This window comes from Lutra lutra, chromosome 7, assembly GCF_902655055.1.
Source record: "Lutra lutra chromosome 7, mLutLut1.2, whole genome shotgun sequence".
Classification (NCBI taxonomy): domain Eukaryota; kingdom Metazoa; phylum Chordata; class Mammalia; order Carnivora; family Mustelidae; genus Lutra; species Lutra lutra.
In genome coordinates, this window is record NC_062284.1 from 82515998 (window position 1) to 82534940 (window position 18943).

Genomic DNA, 18943 nt, shown 5'->3' on the forward strand with positions numbered 1-18943 from the left:
ATGCAACAGAGTTGAGTGACTCTTGACACCAGTTAGTTCAATCATCTGTCCTCTCCTACGTGTTCCACACTATCCCTGGGAATTCCTCTTAGGTTATCCTTGCTTCTGTGTTTTCTCACTTTCTTTCTCCCTGCTTTTTCTTGCTGTTTCATTCTCCAGGTATGATTTTTATGATAATCCTTCTTTTATAGATTTAGCCTAATGGGTGTATTGTGCTGTAACTTGTCACATAGAATTCTTTTCTTTCTTTCCTCAAGACTGTCCTGAATATTCCTTTGACCTGGCCGGTGAATACCCAATATCCATTAAATGAGCAAAAGAGTTCAGGTAGCTGGGATCAACAGATAATCTAGGGGAGGAAAATCACCTTTATCCATTCCCCAGAATTACTTTGAAATGATTCCCAGGGAATCTAATAAGAGATAAAAAATGCAGTGGGTGTTGTCAATAGATTTCAGAATATAATAATGTAAAAATAAATGGCAATTAATGCCTTATCTGCTTATAAAAAGAGTGATTATAGAATTTTAAGAAAAGGTATTTTGTAGTGTAATGTCTAAGTTGCATTTATATCCAGCACCCTTTCCTCCTTATTGCTAAAAGTTACCTTCCTATAATTGCAGACTAGTTTAACATCTTAACAATAATGGACATGTTTTTAAAAGATTATTGCCAAAAGTGCATTCTTTATTCCAGGGAGACTCTGTAATAGATATCAGCATTTTAGTAATGATACAAGCAATCTGTAAGCTATTACAGTTTTCTTTAGAGTAACTTAATCTTCATATTGTTTTGTATGTCTGGAATTTTAATAGTGTTTTTAATTTAGAAAAGGAAGTATATAACATATTACTAATTGCATGTGAATATGAACTAAGCACATGACCACTGAGCTTGATTTTTAAAAACAAACATATTTAGGGGCGCCTGGGTGGCTCAGTGGGTTAAGCCACTGCCTTCAGCTCAGGTCATGATCCCAGGTCCTGGGTTCAAGCCCCGCATCGGGCTTTCTGCTCAGCAGGGAGCCTGCTTCCTCCTCTTTCTCTGCCTGCCTCTCTGCCTACTTGTGATTTCTCTCTGTCAAGTAAATAAATAAAATCTTTAAAAAAACAAAAAAACAAAAAAACCAAACATTAAAAGTACTTAACCTAATGTAGGAAAAGTCACACAAAAAAGTTAAAGAATACTACACAGGGATAAAAACAGCTTTCATGGAATAACATAGTGAGGGCCTGCTAATTTTAGCATGGTTATTATATTTTAGTCCACAGCTTAAAAAAAAATAGCTAATAGAAATAGAAATACTCCTTTCCAAATATAATTAATATTTTTCAACACATGAAAGTACAAACGATTAAAACATCAAATGAGTGTTTGTAAAAGAAGGATTAGTTTTTCCCTTGATGACACCATTCATCCAAGAATTTGCAGTATTAACTAATAGTCCTTGTGGCCCTTCATGATTCAGCTTCATTGGTGAGGATGCTAGATTGCAAGAAGTTAGATCTTTTTCTAGGTCAAAGGTCAGGTTATTTAGGATGTGGAGGTTAAGGTGACTGGTCTTTGGACTTCAATTGTCTGTTGCCTAGGTGAATAGAGGGCAGATGATTTTTCTTAAAAAAAATGGAAGTATTCACTGGAAATATTTTGATTTTCAATGGTTATAAGAAATCATTTGATGTTAGAATCTAGACTTACATTGACATGTGCAGTTTTGAAACTATTTTGGCACACATCCCAGACCTTCTTCAAGAAGCTGATAGAGATGTGCTTGGTAAACCAATTCAGGGGTCTTTAATGCTATTTTTAAAATCCAGCTTTTACATTAAATAAACCAGTTTGTTGTTTTGAAAGAAGTTATAATCTACTTAAAACTGTCATTCTCTGTTTCTAACTTGCAATTAGATGGTATTTCCAAAATGTCAGACCTAGATTCTGCTTCTACCATCACCATAATAAAATGTGACAGCCAAGATATTATATCAATACCTTTTCCATAATTAGCAATAAGGATCCTGCCAAGGGTTAACTAGAAAAGTTTCATAAATGTTTTTCTACAAATGGTTCTGAAGGCAGTATTATGCTTTTGAAATCTGCTAATGTAGCAAAGACTCATGACAACCAGGAGACAAATCTATGAGCAAAACTGTTTGGAGAGAATAGTTTTGTAGTGTATGATGTATGTTATGTAAATGAGCTTATTAGGACTCTCATCTATTTTATTATTGGTGACCAATTTAATAGAGGCATTTAAAAAACAATATTTCTGCCTGACTCCTAGAAATGAAGAAGATACATTGATATAATTGAGAGCAAATGATTGCATGTCATGCCATTTAATCATGTCATTTTTCAATTGCTATTTTTTGCACTTCACTGCATGCTTATAGAATATTTAGCTTCAATATAGATTAAGTCCCAGGGTTCGCAACTGAACTGAGTTCCTATATTGGCTGACATTGTCTTTTAAGTTTGGTATCAGTTAAAATATGCAGATGTCATCTGCCCATGTTTCCTTTAAAATATGCACATCATCATTCATACCTCACTTGAGGTATTTTAATTTTTTTGTTGTTTTGAAGAATTACCTCTTTACAATTCCTGGATGGAAAGTCTTATTTGCAATACTGATGCAGGAGATATAGTTAAGATAAGCACATAATTGGTTCAAGAATGGAGCTGTCAGGACCAGAAGATCTGCTGACCCTTTGCTGGAAACTTGGGTGATCATTTGCCTAATGAATGTTTCCTACTTTTGTTTAATCTCTTTTTGATGACTTGTGTAACTTAGATTTTTCTCAGAAAAGAGATTATCCTCCACTGGCCGCTAGAATATGAGATCCTTGTGGGCAGAAACTCATCTCTTTCATTCACAGGTGTGTCTCAAACACTCAGAACAGTACCCATTATAGTAGGTGTTCAATAAATACTTGTTCAGTAAACGAATTAGTATTTTTGCCATCTCTGCTATCACAACTACTCTGGGTTTAAGAATTGCATAGATTACTAATTTTTAACAATGGCCTAGAAATGGGTATAAGACCCCTGAAAGTTATCCTGAAGAACTTGTTGGCTGTCTTTTCAACAGTAACTTTATGGCTCTGGCCATTTCTGGTTAGAAATTGGGAACCAGAATAGTCTGAAAATGGAGAAATTTTACAAGCCTCTTTAGCTCTCATGAAAGGAAATGTAGCATAATATTTTTATGAACTGCTTGGAATTCAGGTTGCGTGGGTTAGCATGCTGCCTTTGCTGCTTATTAGCTGTGTTAACTCTGATCAGTTACTTAGCCTCTCTGCTGCTATTTCCTTGTTTGTGAAATAGGCACATGGCAATAATACATAACTTGTAGTGCTGTTGTAAGGATTAAATGAGCCAATATATATCAAATACCTAATGAAATACATAGCAGAGGAATACACAAATAATGTTTGTCATTAATGTATGAGATTAGTGAAAAATAACTAAGAAAATACTCAGAATAGTATACTAATGATTTAATAAGATTCAATGGTTGTTGGTTATTATTTTGCAGTCAAGTAAATCCTTGACTACATGTTTGAAGAGAACATAACATTCTAAAAATTTTGTGTTGGTTCATATACATACAGTCAACTTAGAATGGTCTTTGGCGAAGTACATGATGTACATTTGATAGGTCATGTTTCTCATTTTTCTACTGACGCCAACAACACAATAGATTACAGTTCCGTAAGATGTACATGATTGTAAGTGAAACTCATCACTGCAGTAATTAGATTTAACTAATGTTCTCTAATTTCCACATTTTTTTCAACTCCTTTTCCACATCCATGCTCTTCTAGGTATACTTTTCTGTTTATGTTTTATGATATTTCTAGAAGTAGGACAGCTATATTAAAAATGGCATGGTATTATTTTTATCATATAGCAGAATGTCTTATCTATGGACTGAGATTTATAGATTTGTATTTATGACTCCATCTGAAGGAATTTTATAGCCATTACTTTTTAAAAAAAATTTTATTTATTTATTTGACACAGAGAGAGTGAGTGAGAGCAGGGGGAGGGGCAGACAAAAAGGGAGAGAATCCCAAGCAGACTCCCTGCTGAGTGCGGGGCCCAGCAAGGGGCTCGATCTCACAACTCATGACCCCAAGATCAAGATTCACATGCTGTACTGACTGAGTCAGGCATACACTCCTTTTATTCCTTTTTATTGCCAAATAATATTCCACTGTATGGGTACACTACATTTTTTTAATCCATTCATCCATTGATAGATACTTGAGTTGTTTCCACTTTTGGGCTCTTATGAATAATGTGGTTATGGATATTTCTGTGGTCATATGTTTTCAATTCTTCTGGACATTTACCTAGAAGAGAACTTGCTGGACTATATAGTAATTCTATGTTTAACTTTTTGAGGAAATATCATACTGTTTTCCAAAGTGAATGGTGCTACTTTGCAATCCCACCAACAATGCATGAGGATTCCAGTTTCCTTATATCCTTACCAACATTGTGATTTCTGTCTTTTTTATTTTAGCCATCATAGTGGAGGTGAGTAGTATGTAGTTATGGTTTAGATTTGCTTTTTCCTGATGGCTAATGATGATGAATATTTTTCCATATGTTTATTGGCCAATTATATGTTTTCCTTGAAGAAATGTCTATTTAATACTTTGCCCATTTAAAAAATGGGAGTTACTTATCTTTATATTATTGAATTTTAAGTGTTCTTTATATATTCTGGATATTAGTCCTTTATCAGATATATGATTTTCAGATGTTGTTTCCCATTCTGTGGGTTGTCTTTTCACTTTTTATGGTGTCATTTGAAGACCAAAAGTTTTTAATTTTGATCAAGTTGTCCAAAAGTCACTTGTACTCTTGGTGTCATATCTAAGAAATCATTGCCCAAGAAGTCAGAAGTAACTTCTACTTTAGATGTCCTATGAAAAAAAAAAACAAAACAAACAAGCAAAAAAAAAAAAACATTGTCTACCCCCAGGTAATGAAGATTTACTCCTGTGTTTAATTCATTTAAAACTTACAACAACCTGATGGGTTAGGTCTTATAAAAAAAAACTTTGTTTTTGTGTTTTTTTAATTTTTTTATTTTGAGGAGGCAGAGTCTTCTCTTGACAGACAAATCACAGGCACTTCAAAATACGTACCACATCTTCTTATATTCCTCTTATTTACCAGTTCCAATCCTATAATGAAAAGTATGGAGTTTGGCACATAATTGATACTCAATAAATATTTATTGCTGTGAGGAATACTATCCATATGATCTCTGTCAGCCTTGCCCCAAAATGATAATCCAGAATCAACCAGTTAAAAGCATCTTTTGAAGACTCACAGAGGTACCAGTGTTGCCTCTTATTTTCCCCATCTGCTGTATGTTCTTATTAGACCATGGCTGCAGCATTATGCCTTGTACCTTTCAAATAATCATCATGGTTTTGTTAAACTATATACACTTCCTGAGAGAAGCTTCTTTTTAATTTAGCACAATGCCATATGTATTAGTCATTCATCACTAAATGACTAATTTGATAAAATTTATAAAAAGGAGTAAAATTCCCAAATATGGTATTCAGACAACCTAACATATCATCATTTTTTTTTTTAAGATTTATTTATTTATTTATTTTGGAGTGAGAGCACAGAGGGGAGGGACAGAGGGCTAGGGAGAGAAAGTCTTAGGCAGACTCCATGCTCAATGAGGAGCCTGGCATGGTCCTTGATCTCAGGACCCTGAGATCACAACCTGAGCTAAAAACAGGAGTCCAGTGTTTAACTGACTGTGCCATCCTGGTACCCCCATTATCATCATTCTTGACAATGTATATTGAAAATTCCTGAAGATCATCAAGCAGGTACTAGTAATATAAAGATACCTCTAGTCAAAAAGTTCTATTCATTGATTGATTGGTTCATTTTCTTTCAGTAATTCAGTAACAATTAAAAAAATAACTGATCACCAAATGGGTGTGGTTTCTAGGCTCTTGGCTAGCAGTGTGACTCCAGAATCAGAACTTGTAACTTCTATTTTATACTTCTAAAAAAAAAAAAAATCTGCCCACCTGGATTTATTCTCTGACGTGCAAAACGAAGCTCCTCTGTTTCCCTGTAGGCCAGTGTTTACGAACTTTAGTATGCACTGTAATCACCTGTGGTGTTTGTTAAACCATAGCTCGTGGGGGCATATCCCTGAGTTGCAGATCCAGAAGATGTGGAGAGGCACCAGAGAACTGGCATTTCCCAGTTCACAGGTGATGCTGATGCTGCTTGGCCTGGGGGAACACTCGGAGCACCGTTGCTCTACACATCTAGTCACAGGTAGCAGACTAAGACAAGACTATTGCCTGCCTCATGAAATTAAAATGGTAAAATACAGAAAGTGCCAAAAAGAAGAAAAACACTTGAAAAAGTGTGGGAAGTCCTTGCCGCAGGAGATGGAGCTATTTACTTGTGAATATTTAAACCAGAAGAACTTGCCTGCCTTTTTCACTTTTTTCCCCCTCTCTCTGTTGTTTTCCTTACTCCAACTAGATCGAAGGCAGGTATGTGTCCATATATGCAGGTTGAAACTTCTTTATTGTACTTGCCACAGAGAGAACATACTCAATAGATATTGTTAAAGTTGATCAATCTAGAAAATAAAGGTGTGTTTGACTTTATAAATGGAATTGCTTCGTAAATGGTTTTTAGTTAACAGATCACCTAAAGTCCTATCACTTTTTTCATGTTGACCTACCTAATGATGTTACACTAACCTGCTGAATATAATTATGTAAGATATATAGAGACAAATTGCTTTGGAGTTTTCTCAGCAAGGTTTTTTCTCTCTCTGCTTTTAACATATGCTTAGTTTTGGTACTTTTAAAATTGCATTTTCTTCCTCATCTCTCTTTTCTCTATTTGGTTCTTACATTTTACTTACTTCTTAAAATTTTTTTTTATTATATTAATCACCATACAGTATGTCACTAGTTTTTGATGTAGTGTTCCAAGATTCATTGTTTACGTATAACACCCAGTGCTCCATGCAATACATGCCCTCCTTAATACCCATCACCGGGCTCACCCATTCCCCCTACCCCTACATTTTACTTATTGTGCAGTTTGGGTTTTAGTTTTAATTCTAGATCTTTGATTGTAAACTGATTTATATCCTTCTGTAATAGTAGATGACATTATTGCTTTTAATGTCAAGAATACAGGTATATAAGTAAGTTATAATAATGTTATACAGTATGATATATGTGTGTGTATATATATGTTTATGTTTAAAATATAATGGAAAATAAAATACAACTATTAATATATTGAAATATTGGAATACTGGAAGCCTTACCTTTAATAGTGTTAAACTGAAGCCAGTGTTGAAAATGATGTTACATCACATTTGGCTTAATAATAGAGTAGTTTAAACAGTCAAAAGGGTTGACAGAGAAAAGAGAAAAAAAAACCCTTAAAAAAAAAAAGAAGAAAGGGAAGAAAACGCCCCAGATAAACCAAAAGCCCTGCTTTGCATCACCATTGATAAATTGAAAACCGACTGGCAGTTTGTAAGTGTGATATAAAAACTCCAGCCTGGGGGTGTCTGGGTGGCTCTGTTGGTTAAGTGTCTGCCTTCGGCTCAGGTCATGATCCCAGGGTCCTGGCATCGTCCCTGCTCAGCGGGAAGCCTGCTTCTCCCTCTCCCACTCCCCCTGCTTTTGTTCCTGCTCATGATCTCTCTCCATCAAATAAATAAATAAAATCTTTAAAACAAAAACAAAAAACCTTCAGCCTGTTGGCAACGCTATTGCAACATGTCCGAAAAGATGTGTTTAGAGGGTTCGAGATCTGATTACGGTAAAGGCAAAAAAAAATTGACTTAAAAATTTTGATTTTTGGGGCGCCTGGATGGCTCAGTGGGTTAAAGCCTCTGCCTTCGGCTCAGGTCATGATCCCAGGGTCCTGGGATCGAGCCCCGCGTCGGGCTCTCTGCTCTGCAGGGAGCCTGCTTCCTCCTCTCTCTCTCTCTCTCTCTCTCTGCCTGCCTCTCTGCCTACTTGTGATCTCTGTCTGTCAAATAAATAAATAAAATCTTAAAAAAATTTTTTTTGATTTTTACTTTTTTACATTTCTCATAGCAAGCCTGCCTTTTTAATAACATGAAGCATTTAAGTAGAAATATAAACTAAAGTAAATTAAAAGTTTACCAGAAATTTAAATTTAGCACACTCAAACCATATCCCAAAAACTGAATTCTGAAGTGATACAAGACAACGACCTTGGAACTAACAGGTAGTCTTATAAGAAGAAGTTGCCTAACAATCACAAAATAATAGGACAACTACATACAAAAGCATTAGGAATCTCTTTCTTAGACATACTGATAATTAGTGGAGGTTTTTTTGTTTCTTTTAGATTTCCAATCACTCTTCTTATCTCTGTACTTTTCTGTGAAGGCAATATGACTATGCTTGGGAACCAATATGATCTCATGAGATATCAAGGAAAATGCTTCCAAATTGGCCATAATGAAAAGCATTCTGAACTTTTCTGCTCCTTACTTCCTGTCCAACTGCTTCACTGTCTCTTCTACTTAACACATTAAGGTGCCCCCACTGTCCCAGGACACTTGCTTCCCGACCCTTCTATCTTGAGAACTGCAACCATTCAGCTTGGACAATCTGGCTCACGTTTCCCTAAAGATTTCACCAACTCCTCCAAGAGCAACTTGTGCAAATTTATGTTAACATGCCTCTCTGTATGGTACTCTCATTACCACATTAATTTGTGTAGTCCACCTGTCATAGACTCTCAGGTCCTTGAGAGAAGGAGCAGTAACTTGCTCCTTTATGAAGCCTTGGTGTCTGGAACAGTGCAGAGCAGATGGAAGGTGCAATGCACATTTGAGGAGGTCTGAGAGACTGGGATGAGTTTATCTTATTTCAGCGTCTTACTTAGATTGTTTAGTTTGGATTTCTGTTTTAAAGTAGTTTCCTCTGAAAATGTAAGCCAGAAATAGTTACAATACTTATTTGTTCCTGTATACTTATATTTAACATTTCTCTTTGCATAGTTTATCATGGAAATAATGTAAGCTACTGATTCTAAGAAACATTACCAGCAAATGCATTGGTTTTATTTAGTAGGTGTTTGTGATTATAAATAAACATGTATATTTTAATGGTTGTCATAGAAACCCATTTATGTGGAAGAATTATATTTTGTCAGTTTTATCTCCTAGATATAAAAAAGCACCAAAAAATATGTTGACAATTTAAAATTCCCAATTTCCACCTCCTTTTAAAGTAGTAGTATTTCCCCATGTGCATAGAAGATAAATTATTAATCCAGGTTATAGACTTAGCTTTTTGGATATTTAAAGTAAAAAAAAAAAAAAAAAAAAGTAAGATTGTGAAGATCCCAAAATTAGATGGTGAATATTAACATCCCATCAAATCTGATATTGAATGTCAAAAACAGCTTTCACAGTTTTTAAACTACCTAGACTGACTCACGTTAAGATGTGTGTTGGGGATCATCTGGATACTTAAATACTGGATACATTCTAGATACTCACAAAAAAAATATGGCTAATGACCTTTATGAAAATTTCCCCTAATGATCTCATATGTCCTGTTTCAGAACTCTGAAAGTGCCTGTGAGGTGTATGAAGCTCATCCGGGCTACTTTGTAAATGTTACCAAGGAGGCTGTGCTAACTCCATGGCGAATTTTCATTTGGCTAAGAAACATTGTGACTTTTTGCTGGCTTGAGGAATGCAGTTATTAGTCTAGTCAACTGCAAAGAGAGTTTTGTAAAATCCCATTTTATGCCATGGAAATAACACTTTTGATTTTCCCAACCCTGTATTTTAAACAAATTTATAGCAACACAAAAATGAAAAATGAAATCCTCAATATTCATAGTCACAGGACTCATTTCAACCAATTTCAGCTGGCTATGTTATTATCTTGAAGTGTTAATATGGGACCGAAATTTGGCAGGAGATAATTTGGCTTGATAGTTTAACTTACTCAACAGTTCTAGAGCAAGAGAGGAAATTGAAGGGGGTGGTGTGTGAGAAAGGGAGAGAAAGAGACAGAGAGAGAGAGAGACAGAAAGAGAATGCATTTAGGAATGAGGAGGTAGCAGTATTGGAGGAGGGTATGGAGCAATGCTTTTTGCTCTAGTAGGCCCTCAAGTTTTATCTTCAGATATCCAGCGGTCCTCCTCAATCAGCACTGAACAAATGAATAGTATCAGTAAAGAAATTTGTCAGATCTGGTGGTTATATCAAGAGCTATGTAGGAAAGTAATAATGAATACTAGGAAAATAAATAAGGGTAAGTTCAGGAAACATAACTAAAAATGCTGCATTGGTAAAAATTGAATAATAAAATTCCTAGTCATATTTTGCCATAAATAGAGGTTTGGGAATTTGTCATTCACCTTATTTAAAATTCAGAAATATTAAAGGTACAGTGTTCTCTCATTACAGAAATAATAGAATTTCAGCTATTACTGAGTTAGGGTCATTTAAATGGCTAGAGCATGTATTATATCAATAAGCGGGACATCTGTATGAAATGTCCACCTGCTGATCTACTATCGCTCTGTGCACATTTCAGTGAACTGCACTTAATCATTTTAAGACTTCTTCTAATGAAGCCTTATCTAGATTAACATTTTAAGCACAAATACTTTTAGGCATTAAAACTCTCACACTAAATGAAATTGCATTGTCTTGTTTACCCTTGTTGATTAATAAGCAATCTGTTAACTGTTAGAGCAGTCCAATTGTAGCAGTAGAAGGAGATTAGTAATTCAGTGATGTTTGTGGATATAATCATCATTTCTCCTGAAGGCTTTGAATTAGAATATCACTTACACACTATCCGTAGGCAAAGAAAAGATATAATATTTTTAGACATGTGTACCCACTATTTTGCTTGAATCGTTCAGCTTAGGGTCACTGCAGAAATACAGATGCTTCTGGGGGCAAAATGCTATTTTGATGCATGCATATCCTTCTTAAATTGTGTGAATGTCTATTAAAAGAAACAGCAACCAACAAATCCAGTATCCTAATTTCTGTTTTCGGAACATTATTGCTTTGTTAATCAAGCTTCGGAAGAGAAATGTTGCTTATCCTTTTTTCCCCCAATAATAGATGTTATGTATCAAAATTCTTGACAATCTTATTTAAGTTTTCCCCAGCCAGTAGAAAACTAAACTTTTGGCTCCAAAAAATTGAGGAGTAAATTTGGGAACATTCCATTTCCATTTGAAGCACTTTTCTATCTTTTTTGTTTCCTGTCACTTTTAATCAAAGCATGTCAATCTATTTGGCATTCACATGACCCGCCTGATTTATTTCATTAAGTTATAAATTGTTAATCAACTAGGTGTCAAGGTGGGACCCAGAATTTTAGATGGACAAATCAGTGAAAAAAGGGAGGAGGGATGGGATGCAGCTAAATTCTTAGGCATTAGTTAGGTTTCAACAGGAGGTCTCCAATCTAGAGACAGCTCCAGAGCCCTTCTTGTCTTATTGTTCATAGCTGAGTATATCACTACAATCTGAAATTATGGTGAAAGAAGGCATTTCATGTTTTAGGGAATTCTGCTTTATAAACACACACGGATTGATCCCTCTCTGTGTTGCAGTCCCTCTGTGGGGAAATCAAGCAGCGACGTCGTGGAGTGGCCTCCATCCTGCGATTATGCCAGCATCTTCTGGATGACCGGGAGACTTGCAATCTGAACGCAGACCACCAGCCCATGCAACTGATCATTGTAAATCTTGAAAGAAGGTGGGAAGCCATTGTCATGCAAGCTGTCCAGTGGCAGACAAGGCTACAAAAGAAGATGGGAAAGGAGTCTGTGAGTGATTTTTTTTTTTAAAGCATAATGGTCTCTTATTTTTCTCTGAAAAAAATTATTTTGGGGCTTGGAAAATGTATTCATCTTACAAGTGGTTTTGCAAACCAAAGAGACAGATATCTTCAGCCACTCAATGAAATTCCATTGTCATAGCACAGAGATTTATTTGCCTATGAATAAGACATGTTTTGGTGTATCTCATTGTCTTTAAAAAAAAAATCACATGAAGATTTTCCTTAATCTTACCAAACTAAGCCATTAATTCCTTCAATCATTCCTTCACCAATGATATTCTTTAATCATACAATGCTCTATGAAGATATTGTTAGAAGGTGGCTTTCCACTCTTACAGCATGTGTATGCTGTAATGTGTATGCTCTACAGATAAAGCATACTGCTTACCTTTTCATTACGTATGAGTTAATACTATTTGTACAACAAACTCCACTGTTCCTTCTTGGAGCTCCTTCTGATGGAGGTGCATTGCTGAGAGCAAGCAAGTTTCCTCTTCGAGTTTTAATGCAGTGTTCAAGGTAGGGGTAGGGTCCCTTCTAAGAATTTTTCAAGTTAATTGTAGGTTCAAGCTGTTGCTACATGAAGGAAATAAATGTGACTAGACTTGCTTGATAATAATATGGAATAAGCCCTTGTCCAGAAAACCTTCATATCCTTAACGGAAAAGGTTTCTTGATAAAACAGTTGCATTCCTCAAATGACCTAGAAGTCAGTGTCCATTAGTTGAAGGCCTAAGTCTCATGTTTGTCTTACATAAATGAAGTCCATGCACACATACGTATCTATGTGGAATGGGAGGTTTTTCTTATGTGTTTATGTTATTAGTTCCTTGTCTTTGGAATGTCCAAGATTCAAAATTGAAAAATCAAATGTAATAATCTTGCCACAGATAAAAAAACCTTCTCCTATGAATTCTAATTTTAAAAAAAGCATTAATATTTGCTATCTGATGCGTTTGGTATTGGGACTGAGAACAGAAGGGACAATGAATCAGGAAGCCTTCTTACTCTTTCTGCATCTGTACCTATGTTGAGTCTAGGGGTGATTTTATCCTTAACAGTTCAGTTTAATTGTTTTGAGCTGAAGTTGTTAAATTTCTTAAGACTTCCAAGTTATTACCAGTAATCAGAGTCTATATAATTGGATGTCTTTTCTTGAAATGTTTGTTTTGAAGCTATTTAGCTGGAGTGTTTTCTTCTTTCTTTCCTTCTTTCTTTCTTTCTTCCTTTCTTTCTAAGTGTTGGGAAGGGCAAAAGAGGTTATTTTTTTATTCTCTAGTTTGAAGCCTCTAAGCATGGTAGTGACCATAATAAAACTTACACAAAAACCATCTGCACTTGGAGAAGCCTTGACATTTTGGAAGCATTCAAACTGCTTTGGAGGAGACAAAAATGGCTTTCTTTGGGGATTTATTTGAAATCATATGATCAGGGATACAGGACTAGATCTCTGTGGACTAGATGTAGACATTTTTATCCTGCTTCTGTGGTAAAGGTAAGCTTTCACTTTAAAACCTGGCTACTTCTTAAAGGCTCAAGATAATACATAGAAGTAGATATAAATTGCAGATAGAGAAAGTCTCCCCTTTTCTTTAAGTTAGCTGCTGAATGTGTAGGTTGTTTGGAATGATGGAGGTAGCAAATAGGGTCTTCTGTGCTAAACAAGGTTGAAAATGACTGTCAAGAAAAGGATAGATGAGAATGGGACTAACGCCAACAATACAGTAAGCACAGAGTACCTTATTAAGTTGGAGATATTTCTTGCTTCTGACCTCTGTTGGTTGGATACAGAGTCCAAGTTGCTTTGACAGGCAGGCAAGTATTTGACCGTTGTTGGTGGCTGCTGATGCAGAGAATCAGAAGTCTCTAAGTGGTCTCTTTGCTTTTTATCATATGTCCCCACCCTCCTGCCATCCCCTTCTTGTGTACAGGGACATTCATTCCTAGGTTTCCAAGGTCTGGGTCATACTTCCATATGGTAGATGTTTTAACAGATAATTGCTGAATGAATGACTACATGCTTTATTTTGTAAATTTTGTTTTATTCTGGCATTTGGTTTAGAGTTATATTTATATTCATTATCAGTCTTCATATTCCCACAAAATGGCTTTGAGCATTGTTCCATTTCTATAGGAATATTCACCTTCATGAAATCATGAAAAAATGTTCTGACCTTTCTTTTTGTCTGACAGGGACAATGTTTCCAAGTTCTAAAAGATGATCAAATTACCCCATGGTGTACTCCTTTCTTCAAGTTAGTTCTATATGAGATATTAGAAAAGTGGTTCTAAACATCTGGGCTAGATTCTGATACTGAGAATTAGAAGCTCTGATTCAGTCATTGCATTATAGGATTTTCTTCATTAGTCACTTTGGAAATAGCTTATATAAGAGATGTCACTTAATTGTACATGCAGTGCTCCTTCTTATTCAATTTACATCTGTTTGTGTGACGATTTGTTACTATTAGTCTTCTCCACTGGTCTGAAGAATGCAACCATACAGCCAATTTCTGCTCACCATTGCGTTTCTAAAGTCCATGAGACTTAGGACTCAATAGGTACTTCATAGAATCTGTTAAATAAGTGAATTTTCTCTAGGTGATTGTCTATAGTAGTCAGTGTTAGATATTCAGAAGTAAATAAGATTTCTTCCCTCTTCTGAAAAACCATACCTAGAAAGATAATACAAATGTATAAATAACTATAATAGTAGGTAATATTCAAAGGTAATTACTGCCTTCCCTCTTACAGGTAACACTGACAAAAATATGGAAAGCCTTTCTACAATATTCAGAAAAATTTAGTTAAGTGTATAAATGTCAAGCAAGCTTTTCTATGACCCCTAACTAGGTAAATAATGAATATATTTATCTCTTTTTTAACACTTGCAAGAAAGCAGGAAATCACATATTAAATTCCCCGAAACATCTTTCTAAAACACTTATCAAGATTTTGAAATTGAGTAATTTTTTTTGTGTGTGTTACCTATGAAATTGGTCTCTGTCCATACTTTCCAAGTTTTAAATCTAATTTTCATTTGATTTTTATGTTGTCGTTGTTGTTGTTTTCCTAGTCTCCTCCCTTCTTTCTTTGTGAGCCAAAGAAATTTGAACTTTGTTGCTTTTACACCTTTCATTGATTCAGGCCCATTTCTTGTGGGACAGTACTATGCATTTTTATTACCTTAAGCCATCCCAGCTACCAAAATAGCATTCCAAATTTATAATGTATTTATTATAGAGAACCAGGATTTTTATTATTTTAACAGTTTAAATATCACTTCCTACAATAGTTGAAAATTAAAATGTATAAGACAGTCCACAGTAACAACAATAATCCCTACCAGTAATTTATAAATCCATTCAGAACAGTGTTTCCTAATTTTTAGTCAAGAGACAGTAACTCCCTGATGAAGGCTATAGGCCTTCTTCCTCTTAAAATACATTAGCAGACTTCCATTTTCAGCCAAGATAAAGTGAGGGAGTAGATTACCCTCATCCTCATACCCGAGACAACTAAAAAACTGGAAAAAAAATCACAGTTTTTAACCTTGAATATCAGACAATGAAGAGATGTGAAATGAATGAAGTGATACAATGGTTAGTCAAACTTCTGCCTAGTGTTTCCAGAGCACAATGTACAGAAAGGATATCTATGCAGAACCTGGAGTCTCACTGAGTAGAAGAGACAGGTCTGGGAGTCTGAGGAGGCTGAAGCAGCTAAAGTTTCTATAGGACAGAGTACTAAAGAGGAGGGAGCTACAGAGAGAGAGAGAGCTGTAGACATATGCAGGTCTTAAGCAGAAGAAAACATCCAAAAAAAATTACAGGGAACAATTCCTGGAACTTACATATAGCTGGCAATAGTTCTTTTTCCCATCAGTCACAGGAGAAACCCTCATGTTCACAGAGCACGTGCCAGAGTATTAAGAATGATTTTGCTTTAGTAATGGGGCAAAATTAAGACTAAATACTGTTCTAGTATTGCCAAAAAACTGTTAAAGCAAGAATTGAAAGAACCAAACTCTTTTAAGGCACCTGGGTGGTTCAGTTGGTTCAGTGTCCGACTCTTGATTTTGTCTCAGGTTGTGATCTCAGGGTCATGAGATCAAGCCCTGCCTTAGGCTTGGTGGGGAATCTTCTTGAGATTCTCTATGTTCCTTTCCTTCTGCCCTCTTCCTCTCCAACCCCCGCCTTCTCAAATAAATAAATATTAAAAAAAGGATGAAACTCTTTCAAAGTCATTTAACTGCACTGATACAAAACTCAAAAATGCTTATAAGCATACAAGTATCCAGGATCCATCAAAGTAAAACTTTTAGTATATAACACCGAGTGAAAATCAATTAGCATTCAAAAAACAAGTAAAATATATTTGATAAGAAGGAGGAAAAAAATTAAGCAATATAAGCAGATCCAGTAATGACACAGACTAAGAATTAATAGACAAGAACATTATGAGTTATTTTACTTGCATTCCATATGTTCAAGAAACTAGACAAAAAATATTTCACTTATTAAGTAGAGACATTGAAGATATGTGTCTGAAATCAAACTTCTGCCCATGAAAACTATAATACATGGTTTATGATGAAAAATACATAGAATAGTATTAATAGCAATTATATATTGAAAAAGAATTCATAAACCTGAAGACAACAGTAGAAACTGTCTAAAATGAAACAGAGAAAACAAGACAAAATAGAAAACATGGCATCCGTGAGCTGTGCAACAACTTTAAGCAGCCTAATATGTAATTGGAATTCCTAAAAGAAAGGACATAAGCAGCCTAGTATTACATATGTAATTGGAATCACTAAAAGAAAGGACAAACAATTTTGAAGAAATAATGGCCAAAATTTTCCAAATTTGATAAAACTATAAATCCATAGATCCAGAGTATCAAAAAACCCAAGGCATAATACACATGAAAAAAGCTACAACAAGGGACATCAGAATCAAATTGATTAAAACCAGTGATGAGAATATCTTCAAAGCATCCAGGGAAAAACAAATATTTTTAACAGTTATAGCAGACTTCTTTGTCAGAAACAATGCAAATCAGGTGACAGTGGAGCAACATTTTTATAAAGAATTGAAAGAAAATAACAACCAAGAATTCTATACACAGAGAAAATAGTCAAAGATGAAGATAAAAATGGTTTTCAGACATCAAAAGATGAAAAAAATTATCACCAGTAGAACTACATTACAAGAAATGTTAAGAGAAATACTTCAGGCAAAAGAAAAATGATATCAGCAGGAAACTTGAATCCATGCAAAGAAATGTTAAGCACTGGAAATGGTTTACTGTGTGGGTTAATATGAAATATTTTTTGTATTATTTAAATATCTTTAACTGATAATTAGTTGTTTAAAGTAAGAATAACCATGTATTGTGGGATTTATAACACGTGGAGAGGTAAAATGTATGACAACAATATCACAAAGGCTAGGAATGGAACTATACTGTTGAATGGTTTTATACTACATGGGGTATTGTAATATCACTTAAAGATAGACTGTGAAAAGATAAAATTTATACTGTGACTCTCTAAAGGCACAAGAAACTATAACTAATAGTTCAACAAGGGAAATAAGATGAAATCATTAAGAAACCATACACACAATTTAGGAAAAGAGGAAAAATGGGAATAATGAACAGGTATAACAAAGAGAAACAAGCAAGATGGAAGATTAAATCAACCACATCAGTAATTCTATTAAATACAAATGGACTAAAAACCCCAATTAAAATGCAGTAATTGTCAGATTGGATTAAAAGAAAAAAGCAAGATTGAACTGTGTTGCCTATGATAAACCCATCTTAAGTATAAAGACAAAATAGGTTAAAAGTATGGGAAAATATACATTAAGCAAATACAATTATGAATAGTAAATAAATTAGATTTCAGAGCAAAGATATTTTAAGATATAAAGACATTTTTAATGATAAAGATGCTAATTACTCAAGAGGACACACCATTAGAACATTATTTATGTTCTAATAAAAGACCTTACACAGGTCAAAAACTGATACAAATGGAAGAAGACAGGAATACACAGTTTTGGCTAGAGATTCTAACAGAGCCTTCCTCAATAATTGATAGTACAGGCAGACAGAAAATCAGTAAGAATATGAAAGCCATAAACACTTCTAAACCAACTTGATCTGACATTTAAAACACCACATCCCACAACAAAAGAATATACATTCTTTTCAAATGTACACAGAACATCTACCAAAAATGACTCTTTTGTGAGCCACAGAATAAGTCTTAATTTTAAAAGGGTTCATGTCATACATAGTTATGCTGTCTGCTTATAATGGAATTAGTTTAGAAAGAAATAAAAGATATGTTGATAAAATCCTCAAATATATGGAAACTAAATGGCATGCTTATATGCGATTCATGGAGCAAAGAAGAAATGAAAAAGGGAAATCATAAAGTGTTTTGTACAGAGTAGAAATAGAAAACAATAATAAAATTTGTGCCATGAAGATTTACCATTAAAATAATGATCTTAGCTTTCACCCTATACAACTAGAAAAAGAAGAGCAAATTAAATACAAAGTATGTAGAAGAAATAAAGATCAGAACAAAAGATCACTGAAATTGAAAACAGAAAAATAATAGAGAGAAAAAAATAAAAAGCTGTTTTACTGAGAAGATAAAGCTCTATCAAGACTGAGCAGAAAAAAAGGAAAAAAGAAACAAATTATAATCAGGAATAATAAATAAACATCACTGCATATTCTACTAATATAAAAAGAATATGAAGGGAATATTATGAATAATTTTATGCCGTTAAATTCAACTATATAGATAAAAAGAAAAACTCAAAAGTTCCAAGCTACCAACATTTATTCAAGAAGAAATACACAACCTGTATAGCCCCATATCTGCTAAATAAATTGAACCATCAGTTAAAAACCTCCCTTCAACCAAAATCTGGGCCAAAATGGCTTTAGAGATGAATTCTTCCTAATAGTTAAGGAATAAATAGTACTATTTTTTTGCAAAGTCTTCCAGAAAAATTTAAAAAGAA

The 18943-nt window shown here is 34.5% G+C and overlaps 1 protein-coding gene across 2 annotated transcripts in view; it reads left to right on the forward strand.

Annotated features, from left to right (window-relative positions):
* The window catches only part of AKAP6 (A-kinase anchoring protein 6), a 542654-nt gene that overhangs the window by 477257 nt on the left and 46454 nt on the right, over positions 1-18943 (forward strand). For both annotated transcript variants that reach the window (XM_047736848.1, XM_047736849.1), the window contains one exon: positions 11662-11877. In XM_047736848.1, the coding sequence (XP_047592804.1) occupies positions 11662-11877 (216 nt within the window). The remainder of the gene's footprint in view (positions 1-11661; positions 11878-18943) is intronic.